This window comes from Ptychodera flava, chromosome 16, assembly GCF_041260155.1.
Source record: "Ptychodera flava strain L36383 chromosome 16, AS_Pfla_20210202, whole genome shotgun sequence".
Taxonomy (NCBI): Eukaryota; Metazoa; Hemichordata; class Enteropneusta; family Ptychoderidae; genus Ptychodera; species Ptychodera flava.
The window spans coordinates 25379260-25397282 of NC_091943.1; the positions used below are offsets into that span (position 1 = coordinate 25379260).

At 37.3% G+C, this 18023-nt stretch overlaps 2 protein-coding genes across 2 annotated transcripts in view; both read left to right on the plus strand.

The window, feature by feature from the left end:
• The window catches only part of LOC139113951 (EGF-like repeat and discoidin I-like domain-containing protein 3), a 30217-nt gene extending 17507 nt beyond the window's left edge, over nucleotides 1-12710 (plus strand). The window contains exons 5-13 of the mRNA XM_070675426.1: nucleotides 136-258; nucleotides 1105-1396; nucleotides 2106-2173; nucleotides 2614-2987; nucleotides 5024-5168; nucleotides 6701-6949; nucleotides 7476-7505; nucleotides 11702-11868; nucleotides 12558-12710. Coding sequence (XP_070531527.1) covers nucleotides 136-258; nucleotides 1105-1396; nucleotides 2106-2173; nucleotides 2614-2987; nucleotides 5024-5168; nucleotides 6701-6949; nucleotides 7476-7505; nucleotides 11702-11868; nucleotides 12558-12710 — 1601 coding nt within the window. The remainder of the gene's footprint in view (nucleotides 1-135; nucleotides 259-1104; nucleotides 1397-2105; nucleotides 2174-2613; nucleotides 2988-5023; nucleotides 5169-6700; nucleotides 6950-7475; nucleotides 7506-11701; nucleotides 11869-12557) is intronic.
• LOC139114411 (uncharacterized) overlaps nucleotides 11705-18023 on the plus strand; it is a 49162-nt gene continuing 42843 nt past the window's right edge. The window contains exons 1-4 of the mRNA XM_070676131.1: nucleotides 11705-12021; nucleotides 12558-12702; nucleotides 13975-14288; nucleotides 14731-14875. Coding sequence (XP_070532232.1) covers nucleotides 14076-14288; nucleotides 14731-14875 — 358 coding nt within the window. The 5' untranslated portion in view covers nucleotides 11705-12021; nucleotides 12558-12702; nucleotides 13975-14075. The remainder of the gene's footprint in view (nucleotides 12022-12557; nucleotides 12703-13974; nucleotides 14289-14730; nucleotides 14876-18023) is intronic.

Consider the following 18023-nt stretch of genomic DNA (forward strand, 5'->3'; position numbering starts at 1 on the left):
TGCCTCGAAATAAAAAAAAAATATTTCAAGGAAACTGCTGCTCAAGATATCGAATGAATTCTTTTGTGGAACCAATAATGAGCGTTGTACAAAATGTTGACATTTAACGGGGTTCTATGTGTATATCTGTCATAGATTTAGATGGTTGCAGTGGGGACCCTTGCCACAATGGTGGTACCTGTCTTGCCGATCTGATCCGTGAAGGAGTCACTGCTTGCGAATGTCCGGCTAATTGGAGAGGGCCACGCTGTGAAAGAGGTATACTATATAGCATCTTGTAAAATACATGTTTAATTTCTTTTCCAGATAACCTACAGTCAAACAACTTAATTTTGCTCTTTGCCCACGCACGGTCAATAACCCTATGCAAGTACTTTTGTTGGGAATACGATTTTCAGCACCTACTATTTAAAAAACACCTCTAAAGTACTTTCATGGTATGTTATTGTGATGTACACGGTTTGAGGCGTAACTTTGACTGTTTAAAACCACCAACGTGAAGCTGCTATAATTCCAAGTTAAGTAGACAGAATGAAAAACGTCAATATTACTTCCCGTCTTGCCAAGAGATTGTCTTTCTTTAAAGTGGATGCTCTGTCAATGTTCTTCGTCTGAACTCCAGCTGGTCAAAGAGTACATACTTCGTTTCGTTTTAATTGTTTATGAAACATCGAACGTCTTTTTTGGCGTCATTACCTTTTATATTTCCTAAAACTCGGTCTCAAATTGATACGGAACATGACCCTGCCAAGCTTCAAGCTGACGACTGAGAAGATTTTATGAGAGTTTATTTCTGATTCAGTGCACAATGCGATACAGGTTATCAAGATCAATTTTGATTTGACTAACTCTCTGTCTGACTCTTTGTCTCTTATGTCTCTTCGTGTCTTTCCCCTACAATATCCCTCCCCTCTCTCTGCCCCTCTGTCCCTCTCTGTCCCTTTCTGTCTCTATCTGTCTGTCTTTCTCTCTCTCAGTGTTTCAAATTTGCTGATGTATTTTGTTGTCGGGTGTTTGACTTTAAAACAATTTCCATGAAAAAAACCACTATTACGAGAATGTGACAGAGCAACAAGGTTTACACAAAATCATTTTTTATTTCAGAGGTATCATTACTACCCCTTGAGTTCCATTTGGAGCAGACAACCTGGATGGAAGCAAACGCTGCGTGTGAGCGGGGAAATGGAAGTCTGGTATTGATTCTCGACCAGGAATCCCAAGACTACATCGAAATGTTCATGCACGATTTCAACATCACTGGAGATTTTTGGATTGGCGTCAACGATCGCGTCGTTGAAGGCAGGTGGCAGTGGCAAGATAACTATGAGTTGAACTTCAACAATTGGAAAAGTAATCCTCAAATTTTTGGTAGGATGAAGGACTGTGCCTGCATGAGGTAGGAATTTTTTCTTGAAGGAAGGATCTTGAAACGTCTTGCACAGTTTCTCCATCACACGATGAACAAAACTTCAGATAATGGTCGATTGAATGTAATAAACATCGAGCGCGTATCGAACACGTATTGCATATTATAGACACAGCATTGGGGTGTTTAGATATGGCAAAATTTGTGTTTCCTTGTGGACAGAGAACGCGAATGAAGCAATGAAGTTGTTATAGCTGATCGAAAAATAAAATAAAGTACATGAACCGTGCAATCACATACCTCCGGCTGAACCATCAAGTTCATTTATATCAGTCTACTAGTTTCTTTGATCACACAAATTTTAACTTTTTCTGGTGTGCTGTACGTGTTGAATAATTTTGAAGGATTTTGAGTAATTAAATTGATATTCTTGTGATTGTGCAATTGCAAAGTTGAATTCTCCCCTGTAGACTCAACACTGAGTATTTGCAGCAATTTTGAATATCAAGTATAGGTAAATTTAAGGTAACTTTTTACGCAAAATCCGAAACATTAGATGGTAGCCCCCGCCAATTATGCTTTATTATGGACCAGAATCATTTAAAGAGTTCTTCGAAAAGCTTGAGTAGATGTTTACCCTCGGCATATAAACATTTCGTTTTGTCAATTAAAGTAGTTCAAATAAATTCACACAAATTAGTGTTTACGAAATCTACGTATAACTTGCTTTCAATTTCAGAGAGGAAGATGAATACAAATGGGAGGCATCCGATTGTAATGAGCGAAATTACTACATCTGTCAAATGTGTAAGTTTACCATGGTTTCAGTAATCGTCCATAATTGTAGCAGAATGAGAACTTTTAGCCTGAAAGAATTCAGGTCCTTGGAAGAGATATTATAATATAGACACACTTTCCCCTGGAGTGATTGAAAGCGGCAATTATTTATAGCTTTAGTAAATCATGCACGTGCATCGCCAAAAGATCTGTTGTGTAATTGCAGACTATTGATATGTTAATACAGACATTGGCAAATCCTTTGATAGGCTAAAAAAACAGTGCTTGTCTCCATTTTTATGAACCTATGTTTTATATCATTGCCTTATTTTCAGTAAAGTTTTCTAAACAACAATGTTGTTAGTGAAACGCCCAATAAAACTGTAAAAGAAATTAATACATAACTGTCAAAAAGATAGACGGAAAAATGTTATATCGACAAATTTTATTCATTTTCGTTTCTTGTACAGTTAAATTCCCAGGTCCACAATGCATCAATCCCCTTGGCATGGAATCAAGGGAAATTGAAGATGACCAAATCACCGCTTCAAGTACTTACGATATGCTAACTCCGATAAGACGAACAAGTCATCCGACGTATTCCAGGCTCGGTACGAAGGAGTCTTTCTTTGGTCCAACTGGCGGCTGGATTGCAGACAGAATTGACGAGAATCCGTGGTTGCAAGTGGATCTGCGTCTACCAACGACAGTCACCGGGATCCGGACCGCTGGGCGGATTTCTGAGGCCGTTTTCCATGGATGGTTGATAACTTTCAAAGTAGGATACAGCTTGGATGGTGATTCTTGGAATATATATCAGGACACTTCAACAGGAGTGGAAAAGGTAACTCAAGTTACAGGCATTGTTACTGAAGTTTGAACCCGGAAGTTAATAATATAGATGTTATCGTGGAACTATATTTGCTTTTGGAAATTGTTTCTCAATAGCTGCTGCTCTACTTGCATATGGTACATCGACTTGTAATTGTAGACTGAACCAAAACATCTAAAACCAACCAACCAACCAACCAACCAACCAAACAAACAAACAAACAAACAATCAAACAAACAACCCAAAACACAAACAAGAAAACAAAAAAACAAAAAAATAAGCGCACAGCCCCCAAGTCCCCAAAAGTAACATTTACCTATCCCTATAGTTTCTATTTTCAAGATAAAATATTGATATCGTTACCTGTGTCCCATATGGTAGCTTGCCTTGTACAGGAAATATGACAAATCAGAGAAATTGAAGCTGTAAGACAAAACAGAATTTAACAACGGCTTTAAATAATGAAACCACACCATATATGATTCTTAAGAGCTAGGATAATACTGTAAAGTTGAACATAAAGATTTTAAAAACTGCGTACATTTTTCCCGGCGAAGGTAGTCCTTAGTCTAAGATATTTGAAAATAATGCATGATTTCATAAGCATTATGCATAACACAGCGCAGTTGCAAAAGGCAATGTCTTTAATGAGAAACAATAATTGGGTATCAAACGACTGCAACTGGTTTTCATATCTAACATTAAATAGGGTTTTACAAAACTAAAGCACTTCGGAAAACTACCAAATAAAACATATGCTTTCAATTCTATGTGCTATTTTAGCGAGTGTCCGTGCTGTCCTGAAGACACAGATGGTTATTTAAAGTGTTCTTGCTGGCTGTTTCCATGAAAGGTTGTCAGACTAACATTTTCAGACACAGATTGCAAGAGGGTGTCCCTCAAAACAGGATCAGCTGACCAAGTTTTGAAAGTCATTTTAATGGTTCTGAGCGGCTCTCTAATATTGCCGACTCTACCGTTATTTAATTAAAACCGTATACTAAGTCAGTCATTACAATAATATATGCAGATTTGTGAACGTTTTAAGATGTACATTTTCTAGACAGCTACACATGTCATCTTCACTTGGCAAACTGCATTCCGACAGACATGTAGACGTATACAGAAACTTGGATATTCTAACTTCTGTGAGACGCCCAACTTCTTTTACTATGGTGGACCACGTCTTTATAGGCAACCGATTGTCCCAGATATTGTAACCATGTAGCAGTATCCTGATTGAACGTAGGCCGAATTATGAAGTACATCTCGCCTGTATACATGTTTAACCCACCTCTTTGTACGTGTAAGCAGATAAACGACTACCCATAATAACAATAATATACATGACGACGGTGACCGTCCTACTCGGCTGAGTGACAATTCTTAGTTTTTATACACTAAACCTCCGAACTTCTTTGGGTTTCGGTTTCTTTGGGTTTCAACTATGAGGAAAATTTCTCAAAAAATAAAAGCATGACATTAATTACTGCGTCTCATTTACCACAAAATAAACAATAATAAAGTAAAGCAGATAACGTGATTCAGTTCCATCTTGTGTAACGCGATGCTCACTCCCTAGGGAAGATATTTTGAGTTGTTTTACCACTGAACAAATTCTCTAAGGGAACACAACTTTCAAGGGAGAACAAAGGATTGAATCACATGAAGCAGCCAATATCACCACGCACTAATGCAAGAACCAGGGAATCAGGATTGCCGCTTTAGAGATTATTCACCAAAGTGTTTGGGCTTACAACGTCATGAAACAACATTGATGCCCAACGCTTTGACGTTTGGTGCATTCACGAGTACGTCGACTCAGATTTATATAATTTTAGGTATTGTAAACAACATATTAGAGACGTCAGCAGCAATGAAAACTGGCACGTCTAATACAATTATCTCATTAATGTGTACACTGACAGTCAGGTTTCATTAAAATTTTCTCTATTACTGGCTGTTTCGTTAATCTACAAGCATCTTTGATCTTTCCGTCTGCTCACTCACACGGAAGATAAAATTTTGATTTCCATTTTGAAATGCAGATATTTCCAGGAAACCAGGGCCGATTTGATCTGGTCACCAATTATTTTGTACCTCCTGTCTTCGCTCGTATTGTACGTGTTTATCCCGTTACATGGGACAATGAAGTAGCATTGCAGATGGAACTGTATGGCTGCAAAGGAAAACGTAAGTAATTAAATGTTTTGCTATTCATTTTAAGTCGGAATGGCAATGGTCATACATGACAGAAGTAGGCCATGGCCAGCAAAAGCTGACCACTACTTGGTAAATCTTTGGGACATATTTTATGCCCAGTGCAGTGAAATGTAGCTTATTAGCAATCTGAGCTCCAAGCAGTTCAGCAGCGCCTTGCAATTGAAAGACTGAAACGTCTTCTCAAACTTTCCTTCACGAAACTTTGAGCCTTTCTCATAATGGAGTAAAAATAAAAATAAGGGATCATCGTGCAAATAAATGATCGTACTAGAGAATCAAATTACCCATCATTTACCGATATTTGAAATTCAAAATGGCCGCCATGCATGTGTTAACTCTAGGGGGAAAATCAACTTTTTGATTTTCACAAAACTAAGATTAGCAAAAATTCACTTGCTGTATTCGAAGCTTTTTTAAAGACTGGTAGACCAGAAAAGAATTTCTAAAATTTCAGTGACCAAATATCTGTCTCCGAGGCGCCTTCGTCCTTGAATTGAAATAGTTGTTTTTGTATGAGAAACAATAATGGTTGAATTCATCGTCATAATGTGTAACCTGGTCTTTTAAATAAATTACCCTTTACTTCTCCTGACTTTGACAATCTGAAAACTTAAGTAATGCATTCGGTACGACAAGATAGTCTATCAACATGCTTTAAAGCTTAGTATGATTGATTGTATTGCCTTATATTCATAATGTTAATAGTCGGAAATTACATTACAATGACGCAATTTCAATAAAACGTTAGTGTTTATCCATTGGGTGACAATGCTATTAAGGGAAGGTGTTTTTAAATTCAAGTTGAGTTAATTTATTTTGAAGGAATGATCCAAACTCGCCATAAGTTTTACACGTTTTACTAGACCTTTGCTCAACTACGTTCTGGTACTGTAACAGTCGTCTTTAATGCAGTCAACACATTCTAAGAATCACCTTTTTGCGAGGTCTGGACCGTATTTTGCAAGACCATCTAGTGGGTTTGGGTCCTTTTGTCCACCGTTACGTCTAGTTGAAATGAAAAGGAGTCCTTTTCTAAGGTAAATGTATATGGAATCAATCATGGTCCATGGTAGTAAAATAGATCTGAAACTCATGGAGTCGTATTAAGTCGTATAGATTGTAACCAAAAGAGCAATCGTTATGTAGGATATCGCTTTTGACCGAAAACTTAATATTTTGACAGTAAATATATTCATAGGATACTACTATATGGTTTCGTTGTTAAACCTTTTGAGTATGCACTAAAATGTTTGGGCAGACTCGTAGCATTACTTTCTACTCCACCACAAATAAGGACAGCAATGTGAAAGGTCTTCAAACTGCGAAAATCATGAAGCTTGATGGTGGCACGTTCATCACTGAAATAAGTAAACCCATTTTATCCTGCTTAGCTTTTAGAGTATGAAAATGTTTGATATGAAGAACAAACTATTATGACTGAATGTGAAATAGAAAAATAGTGGCCTGGAGTGGTTCATTTTATATTGTTTAAACTTTTCAAGGTGACGTGCTTGCCGAGTTTGTTCGATACCAGTCGGCAGATTACGCCTGGGACAACAGAAAAGTCATAGAAGATGTTAGCGATGAAGAATGCGCCCTAAGGTGTCTCGATGAATGGGATTTCACATGCCTCAGCTTTGTCTACGCGCCCTCTTCACGCCAGTGTTACCTACGAGACGAGAGCGCCTGGACATTGGATCTTCCGCTGGTAGCAGATGAGAGATACAATGCCCGTATTTACCGGCGACAACGTAAGCGAATCTGTTGTCTAAAGGGTGTAAAGTTTTGAATTCCACGAGATAACTTATCGCTGTTAATAATAAATGTAAGCGACTTATTCTTCGAAAGACGTTTACTGGAATTTTGAAGGTTTAGTCAATAATTTATCATGTATAGCTTCGGAAAAGTCATAGAATATCTATCAGTATTTGGATCCGTATCTATCAGTATTTGAATTATTATTCCAAAGTTTCCCTTGTTGAATGGTTTCTTCATTTTCTTATAAAGGAAGCAGAAATAGTGGATCGATTGGGTGCTTAGAATTAGTGGAAGCAAAATTTCAAATGCACGATTACAAATAACTCGAAAAGCACACAATAATACATTAATTTTGCTTTAACTGACTTTCTCAAGTCGATTTGCAGGGTGCGTGGTGCAATTGTGTACATCCGTTTCAATAGAAGTACAATTCATTTATTAAAGTTAATTGCACAAACAGATCGATGCAATGGACTGCTTCAGGCTTTTGATAGCTTACTGGTTCCCTCTTTCTTTCAGTGTGCGACCTCACGAGAACATGCGAACTAGGTAAGTTCACAGAGACAGAGTCAGAGTCACAGACAAACAGGCAGACAGTGACACAAACGGCACAAACAGACACAGGCACACACACATATAAATATATAATATATGTATAAAAGTTAATGTTCTAATGGATGAAATATATATATATATATATATATATATATATATATATATATATATATATATATATATAATGTATAAATTTAATGTTCTAATGGATGTAATATATATATATATTATATATATATATATATATATATATATATATATATATATATATATATATACATATCAATAGGACGTCAAAGTTCATTAAAATACGTTCGGACCAAACAACTAGGTGTGGTAGTGTGTATCAATTAAGATTTATATATATATATATATATATATATATTATATATATATATATATATATATATATATATATATATATATATATATATATATATATATATATATATATATAATATATATATATATAATTTATAAAGGAAATTAAGGCTACTTCACAGAACGGATCTAAAGTTGTTAGTGATACTATATAATAGAGGAATAGATCATTGTACCTATATATAATGCTTTATTCCCATTTCAAACGTGTGTGAAAAAAACACAAACAAACAAATTCACATAAAGAAAGTATTTACTACATGTCTGAGAAAACGGGAGTGAAAAATTGTTGTCTAGCAACTAATCAGGTGTACTTCCGAGTACCTGATTGTTTGACAAATTCGCAGTATGGGCTGACAGTTATGACTTTGCAAATTAACCTTAAATTCAGTAACTATGGAGACGTACTATTCCCAGGATGACAAAACAGCAGATGTATATGACACGTACTTGGACAGTTAAAGAGAAATCATTTCAAAATTTACAAATTGGAAATATTCATCATTAAAAACTTATTCTGTGTGGAATACACATACCCGTCGAGAAACCGGTGAATTTATCAATATTGATTATAAAATTTATAGAGTGTACAGCTAAGAAAGCTATCCAACTTCTTAGCTCGACTATCAAATCGGCTAGGAATAAGGCGAGAGACAACATAAACAGCAAGTCGTCTTACCAACATCAATAAGTGACGGCTCTCGCCTAACAAAACCAAACCACAAACGGCCTTTTTCAAGGCCAACACATATGAAAAGAGAACTACCGTTAAAAACAATGAACCACCAAGAACACAGACAACACAAATCCAAAACAATAGAAACTACAAAAAACAGAACAAAGCTAAAAAAGAAAACACAGAAACAAGAATCACAGTATGACAAAAATAACGAAACATCGCAATAGAACAAAATTGAGCACTGTAACAAACAAAAATCTCAGATTCATAAAAAACCTATTAACACACAAACTCACCAACATTGAAATCAACGTACTTAGCAAAGGCTTAAAATTCATTCCACACCAAATCGTCCTAACAGAATCCACCTATTAGAGGACATCAAAAAATACATTCGGAAAATGAGACTCCGATATATCATGAGACACAAACAGACCGTAAAACACCCATTCAAAGTAAACTCGAAATGGATCCCACGTACAACCGAGAACACAAAACTAGAGAATTATTTGGAAGCGACAATATTGGCTATTGTTAACACACCTTTTCGAAGCACAAAAAACAACATGACACGTGCAGAAAAAATAGCGTTAATAACGCTATCAAAGAACAAACAGATAACCATCAAACCATTTGATAAAGGTCGGGGGACAGCAATTTTAAACACTAATGATTACATAAAAGAATGTCAACGTCAACTTAACGACCAACGATACTACACAAATTGGCAGCAGATGACACACGAAACACAATAGAAGTCATACACAATCTCATAACAGAAATGTACAATGAAAAACACATTGACCATCACACATATGAATATCTGAATCCAATCAATAGAAAAATAAGAACACCACTTTGGTACCTTCTACCAAAAATTCACAAAGTGCCGCCACCAGGAGCTATATTCATAGGACGGCCAATCATAAGTGGATGCTCCAGTCCAACATTTCACATATCAGAGTTCATTGACCATTTTCTCAAACAAATCGTCAAGAAACAACCAACATACATCAAAGACACAACAGACTTTATACGGAAAATTGAGACAATCAAAGTTCCGACCAATGCGACACTAGTAACACTGGATGTAAATTCCATGTACACGAATACACCTCATGATGAGGCAATTGAATCAGTCGGCAGAGCATTAAATCAGGAAAGATCATCAAACAATTACATAATCAAGCAACCACCAACGAAATACATGATAGCTCTGCTAGAAATAATCTTAAAAAACAACACATTTGAATTCATGATGAATTCTACAGGCAGATTTACGGGGTGGCAATGGGTTCGCCAACGTCGCCAGAGCTGGCTGACCTCACATTCCACGAGACAGAAATGAGAATAATACATAAACACAAACAACAAATATCGACCTGGCTGAGGTTCAGGATGATGTCTTTCTGATTTTCATCGGAACACAACACGAACTCAATGAATTCATATCAAACATAAACAAAATGCATCCCACGTTCAAATTTTCGTTTGAAAGCTCCCCTCAAGAAATCACATACCTAGACCTGACTATCTACAAAGGTCATCGGTACAACAAAGAGAATATTCTCGACATCAAGACACACACAAAGCCAACAGATACATTCCAATTCTTACAAAGAAACTCATGCCATCCGGCAGCAACATTCAATGGTCTGATCAAAGGTGAAACATTACGATACATCAGAACATGCAACAACGAAACCGATTTTACACAGAAAGTCACACAATTTAGTGAAAAATTACAGGACCGACAATACAAGAAAAATGAAATAGAACGCATTATCAGAGAGACAAATCATAAAAAAAATAAAACAACTGCTTGAACAACAAAAAGACAAAAATAACGCCACCAATAATACAATAGCTTTCATAACAACATACAGCCCGTACATAGAAACAACAAAAATCAAGCAAGCCCTGACAGAAAACTGACATGAACTTGAAAAAGACGAAACACTGAAACAACTGTTCAAAAACAAACCAATAATCGCATACAGAAGGAACAGAAATATAGGCGACACACTATAAGCGCCAGACTTCACAAAACTACAATAGCTCAAACTCAGGTTCACAAGAACCTATACAAACACAACGAGATCAAACAGTAGATATTTTAGCTTCCTTATATGAACAACAAACTCAAATGGAACAACATATTACAAAATAAAACAATCAACCATTCAACACGTCTCACCGAACAAAACTGAATTTTAAGCGACTGATGAAGAAAACTCTGTTTTCGAAACGTAGCGCCAAGGATCGTAGTGTCACAGTAATCTCTCCGCCCCAACCCGGAGTAACACAAGACACGTAGATTACGGGTACGTCTCGCCATGGCTAAAACAACAATTTACATGAAACAGCCAAACAGGATATACACTTATATTATACACGATATCATACATAAAACGCAAACAACCCAAATATGAACGATGTGTGGAGTTGCTTTCCCTTAACTACCTTCTGACAGAAGATTGCAGAATTCTCGATGCACGAAACTTAAGTAACGTATACTATTACTTTGCACTCGAAGTAAATTGTGTTATCATTAATAACGTTCTGCTTTCCGCAACGAGCACCGTAATTTCCCCGAGGACAACTGTATACTTCGATATATATATATATATATATATATATATATATATATATATATATATATATATATATATATATATATATATATATATATATATATATATATATATATATATATATATATGAATGTATACATGAAACTTAAGTAACAGATATTATTACTATCTACTTGAAGTAATTTGTGGTATGATATATATTATACATGTGTTTGTGTTTGTCTGTGTATATGTGTACGACATAAAGGTAATTACTTGAATAATTAAGCGAAAAAAAGGATTGACATAGGTAATGTAGCATAAAATGTATCGAATTCTTTAAATGTATCAAAATCGTATAACGAACGTGAACTGTTTTCATGTTGAAACGAGAGTTGCATGCAATCGAAAAACAACGTATCTCGATAATTGAAACATGTTCAATCTATTTGAAACTCTATGGATAAACCACAGCTACAAGCTTTGCAATTTCTTATCAAAGATTGTATCGTTGGACGTCGAGTTGATGAGTATGTATCTCATGTTCTGAATCATAGGCTTATGTACATACCCACTGTTATCGGCCAGTGTGGATGATAATAATACAACCAGGATGTCCGCCTCATCATCGTTCAACGACGATCACGTACCTGAGCTTGGGCGTCTGGTCGCTGGCGAAGGAGGTTGGGTACCTAGCCGTAACGATGGTTCACAGTGGTTACAGGTCAGTTTCAATAGACGGATGCGAATAACTGGAATTGCCACACGTGGAAGGGGTGCAGATTCGCCCGAGGAATGGGTCACTGGCTACACGATATCTTACAGCTTAGATGATACATACTGGTATGATTATCGGGTTGAAAATGCAGACGTTAAGGTAGGAATCTTTTGGTTCAATCAAAGAGTTCCACGTTAAAATTCTAAGCGCGCGCAACAGAAAGTTTATATAGTATTCAGAATGTGAAGTGTCGGAAATTGATCATGACGATACCAATGAAATCAATCCTGCACGCGTACAAACAAGTGGGAAAAAATCTCACATACCGACACAACACGATTAAAATCCAAATCATTAAGAGAAAAATTAGGGATGCCTTGAATAACCGTGAGCACAGCCTATTCCAATCGTACCATCCATAAATACCAAATTTTTGAGGCAAAGATTGTAACAGTGTAATAGGGAACTCTTAAATCATTAACAAAATAATGTTCATGCAAATCTGTCAGTAAAGAAAAAGATATAATGCAGTATTGTCGGCTATAAGTGAGATTCACATCTTTGGCTTAATTTGGTCGATTGGAAAGGTTAATATATCTTAATCATTTCCATTATCACAACATGTAAGTCTTTTCTCATCTTGTACTTAATATTCATCATTATTTTTTAAAATAAAGTTCCCTTCTTGCTTTTAGGTATTTCACGGAAATTACGATCAATGGGCGACCGTTGAAAATTACCTTCCTCAACCTGTGATGGCGCAGTTTGTTCGTATTCATCCTCGATCTTGGAACGGTGGCATCTGCCTCATGGTTGGAGTAATTGGCTGTATCGCTACAGGTAATTGAATTTCATGTCGACATATCTCCACTTTATTTGACAAAAGAATGGCGCCTTTTCTTTCATTGAATTGCATATGAAGTTGCGACACACTATATTCTTTTACACACATGAACAACGATGAATGGCTTATACAGTATCATGGTATCATCCATGGTTTAGTATTATATCGTATTGGATGGTGCAATATTATGTCGTTCGGTATGATGTTGCCGGGCGTGGTATGGTATTGAATGCTATGCATGGTATGGTATGGAATGATGTTGTACAATACATGGTATAGTAGTATGATATATAATGTGTTGCTGATGGATGAGTGGTGAAAAGAAATTATATGACAAATCAGAGTAAAGGGACCGCTTTCCACAAATAGGTGTGAAGTAATTTTATTTTTATATCGGGAATTGTTTAGATTCGTCTGACAAGCGAAATACCAAATCAACAGTTCCAAGAAAAGGCATTGGACCATACTCGACCTCGATCGTACGACTTGATTTGCTAATAAGATGATTATGTGTAAATACATGGCCATAGCAAGTGTTCTTCCTTCTAGCTACCTAGTCTTTGATCAGACAGAGTTGCTGTTAAAAATGAGTCCGTCCACTGGTGGAATGATGGAGTATAAGTAATTGGCGAATCTATCCATAAAGAATTGAAAACATTTCCCAATTTAAAAGCATTAAAAAGGGAAGATTTCGTATTGCACATACAAAATTTAAAACAGAGAAAAGAGAATTTACTGAGTTTCATGAACACGATTGGAACTAATTTTGGATAATTGGATTTTCATATTTTTCAAATTTCTCGAAATTGTTAGGTGTCGTATAGCTGAATGTTGCAATATTGCAAATTACTCATAAAAACAAGTGTGTAATGTAAAAAGAAAAGCAGGTGAGATTACGTTTGTAGATTAAATCGGCATTACTTCACCATCCAATTATCCCAAATTAGTTCCAGTCGTGTTCATGGTGAAAGAGAGGACAGAAACTTGTTTGCATTCAAACAAAATTACGAGTTTTTCAGAAAAGAAATTGACGAAAGAAACGCCCTAAAATGTAATTTAACAAATTTTTTGGAAAGAAGCTTACTTGAACGGATTGCTATATTGGTATAGCTATTCTCGCACTGAATCTGCAGTTGTCGATACATTTAGAAAATTTCAAGAAATATGTGTGTTCGTCCTTATGCAATGTTTAAGGCAGCGACAAAGCAATATACCAGTACAAAATGAACAAATGATGTATACTTAGTTAATGGTTTATTTGTGTCAAGGTTGTGGCGAAGGCGTTGGTCTGGCAACCGGTAACGTGCATGACAATCAGCTGTTCGGGTCGACTACGTAGGACCGAAAGTTCGGTGCCCGTGAAGGACGCATGCGCATTCTGGAAGACCCGGCAATAGGTTGGATCCCAGAATTCCATGACACAGATCAGTGGTTTCACATAGATCTTATTGACGTCTATACCGTGCTTGCCATCGCCACACAGGGATCTCGTGACAATGCATTTTGGGTAACGTCGTACAGAGTACTCTACTCAACCGACAACAAAATCTGGCAGGTTTATGAAGAAGACAACGAGAGTAAGGTATCTACGACATGTTTTCAAAATATTTTTGTTTCCTAAGGTATCGAAACCCGTATACGCACTGGAAGCAAGGCTCCACAGGCTTTTCCATCATGTCTTCTATTCCTACAAGATATGGTTCTACTGTTTTCATCGATTGGTCATTATATCTTTGGACAGATTAGTGAAAATGAGCACACGCAATTTCGTTTGCTTTGAAAGACTTGATGCGGACTACGCATGTTCTACGTCAACGAAGCCACATTTCTTGCCTTTTTTTCAGTTTTCTAGCACGTGACTATTTTCTTGCAGAGCAGCAAGGTTGTATATTTTGTAAATTTTTGCTCCGCGTTGTTGCTTTCTTAAAAATTGCATTCCGAGATCTGATAGCGAATTCCAAAGTTAGCACTTCCATGTAAGTTGCATGTATATCCACTTATTTTTGTTTTGTTTTTGTTTTAAGATTTTCACTGGAAACTTTAACAAGAACACTCCTGTCAGAAATGACCTATTGCAACCGGTGAAAGCGATCCAGTTCAGAATCAATCCAGTAACATGGCATGATGGGATAGGTCTCAGAACCGAGTTGATTGGATGTCGTTATCGAGGTAATATCTCTCATACTCTTGTTTGCTAGTGTGTTCTATCGTTCCGTCATCAAATTTCCCTCCCCTAAAATATAAAGCTAATTACAGTGGAATTTGATTGAGTGTCCGGTTTGCCTTGCAGAGCTCGACAAGTCTATACGTTGCTTATCATTAGAAAAGTAAACATTTGCAACAAATTGAGTCTGTGGTGTTAGATTACAGCGCGCGGCGAACGTTTCCCATACACTGTCTAGTCTACATTCTCAGCAAGCTTACTTTTGCACTACTAATTCATGTACACACATCATCAAAGTTTTCTTTTGGGTATTTATTTTGATTTTTGAACTTTAGGAAGAAACAAGTAAATTCTTTTCAAAAATAAACTTTTCTTCTCTCGATTTCGGCAATCACGACAACAGTCCCTTCAGCATACAGTCTGTAGCATGTCCAGAGCAATCTACACTATCAACAAGTTTGCATACAACAAATTTTTTCTTTCAAGTTGATCGGAACGTTATGAATATTATCAACCAGCAAATTCTTGGCACTCCTACGTGAAACGTTTTTGCTGCCTTCTCTCCTGTCTCAGATAAATGAAACTTCCCTTGGCATTTTTCTTAAATACATGACAGCTACAAAATAGTAGTACTAGAACAACAATGTTGATTTTACACACAGTGCTCAACACTGACAGTGCATTTTGTGCCGTTAAATAACACACCCAGTGTTTCTGAAATAATTCACTGTATTTTGGCACGTTATTTCCCGGACGGCATCATACACGGCAACGGGTAAGTTAGCATGGAGGAGACGGTGATATCTCTCTGCCTTCAAAATTTTCTTCACCTTGCTGAAGCATTGTTCAACTGGGTTCAAATCGGGGGAATACGTTGGTGTAAAACTGTACTCAATTCCAAGGGTGTCAAGCCAGTCGGAGAGAATCAGTTCACCTTCGTTGCGATGAATCGGTGCATTGTCAGAGATTAAAATGTCACCCTGTTGCAAAGCACGCTGTCCATCCTCGCCGAACGATTGCACAGCTTCGTGGATAAAATGGACATATTCGTTGGTGTCAGAGCCGCCTTCAATTACACGATAATGTTTCACGCCGTCATATCCAACCAGCAACTGCAATGTGTACATCGGTGACTTCATGTATCGGCAAACTTCTACGCACGGTGTTCCAATCAATGAATGTCCGTACAGAGGTTGACCTGTTGTCACTTTAATGCCAGCTTCATCCATAAATTTTAGCGTGAATCGGTTACGTTGACTGACAAAATCAATGAACACTTGAGTGTACTGCATATTTCGCAAAGTAAAACGATCTGGCAATGGCGTTGTCATCTTTTTGAATGTCCATCTACCACCACTCAATTCATTTCTCACTGTTTTTCCTATCGTAGAAATTGAGACGTCTGGTAGATAGGTATGCTGTAAAAGTTCGTCGCGAATTTCCTTGTATTGTATTGATGGTCCAGAACGTTTCAAAGTCTCTATGAATTCAATGTCTTCTCTTCCTAACCTTTTTGGTTTCCCGCCGCCGTGTGGCTTTGGTTCCACAGAATCAAATTCGCAATATCGTTTCCACAGCCTTTGCACTCCCCTTTCATCCAACTTGAAAGTCTTGCTTACAGCTGTTAAAACACCTCTGGGGATTTGACCAGTCCCTTTGTCAGCTCCACAGTCTTCGAGTTCTGTAACAACAAGTTTTCGCAGATCCGTACTCAACGGACGTCCACGCTCGTAGTATCTTCCTTTGACTGAGGTCGACGCGCTCAACATTTCGGTGTGTACGCCAAACGTCGAGGCAAAATCAATTGTTTACATTGTATACGAACAAGGCTCATCTTGTCTCGATTCAGTGGAAGAAAGCAATCGAAGAGAGGGGTGTTGCAGGAGTTCAATGTTTTATTTTTTGTTTAAATTTATGTATTCTTTTTCTTCTTTTTTTGAATTCGGGGAAAGAATTCATGCGACTAGTACTTTCATTAGTAAATTATTAAGGAAATATAGTATGTATGTAACAGCTGGGGAGAAAAAGTGCAGAATTAACGACATTCCCTTGAAGTTGAAGCTTTGGCGGGAAGGAAAGTTGATGGTATGCAAATTTTGCCAGGCTCACAACATCAAGTACCTGACGCCACCGTAACTTCGTTGGTACAAGAGCTGAAAGTTTCGAGACAAAATGAATACGCCTAGAGTCAGTCCGGTTGAAGTTGAACACTTTCTTCGAGATATAGATCCTACACTCGAAAAATATGCCAGTGAGTTTCGTCGTTTGGACTTTGTTAATACAAATCACATGAAATTTTTAAAGCGAGGCGACTTGGAGAAGTTCACGTGCAAAGTAAGTGATGTACATCGAAGAATGCTGCTAAATGCTGTAGCCAAACTACAAACCCCTTGTTCAAAACTAGGTTTGAGGGATGAGGAAAGTCCAAAGAGTGTCGAAGGACTCAAAACTGACAACTTGTTCAAGCCCAGAAAGCTAAGTTATAAACAAACCAGAGAAGTCGGTGAAAACTCAGAATCTCCATCACCTTCCTCGAGCTTGGCGTGTGGTTCAGTACGGATGGAAAATATGGCGCCAACAAATTTCCTAGACACCTACAAATACAAGTCGCCCATTGACCGTTACATCGAACAACGGCAAGAGGAGGTCAGATTGCTGGAAAGAGAGCTGAATTTGCTGGAAGAGCGTCATTTGGTCATCTCGAAAAAGTACTGCCACCCAACTTCAAGGTTACCAGGAGAAAAACAGTGCGGAAAATGTCATTTGTATGGGTCAGACAGGCGAGACAAGTGTCCGAATGGACCGTGTAAAACTGCCGAGCAGTGCGGAGATGTCAACGCAAAGGGCCATGAAGTCGAAAAGGCAGAGCTGAATGATATTGTGTCCAAAATACAAAAAACTAAAAGTGATGTTAAGAGCAAACAGCAGACCATCGACATAAAACGTCAGGCACAGAACAGCATAAAGAACTCCTTCTCTGAGCGTGTTCATGATCACCTAATACGGAGCAATCAAGAGAAATACCTCTTTTTGACCAGCGCTGGTGAAGTTGTTGTGCGTACCCAAGAACTAGCAGCGGACAAGGCTATACTCCAGAAGTATTATAAAGGAAAAATACCTGAGAATGTAGAAGTTGCAAGTGGTACATTTCGA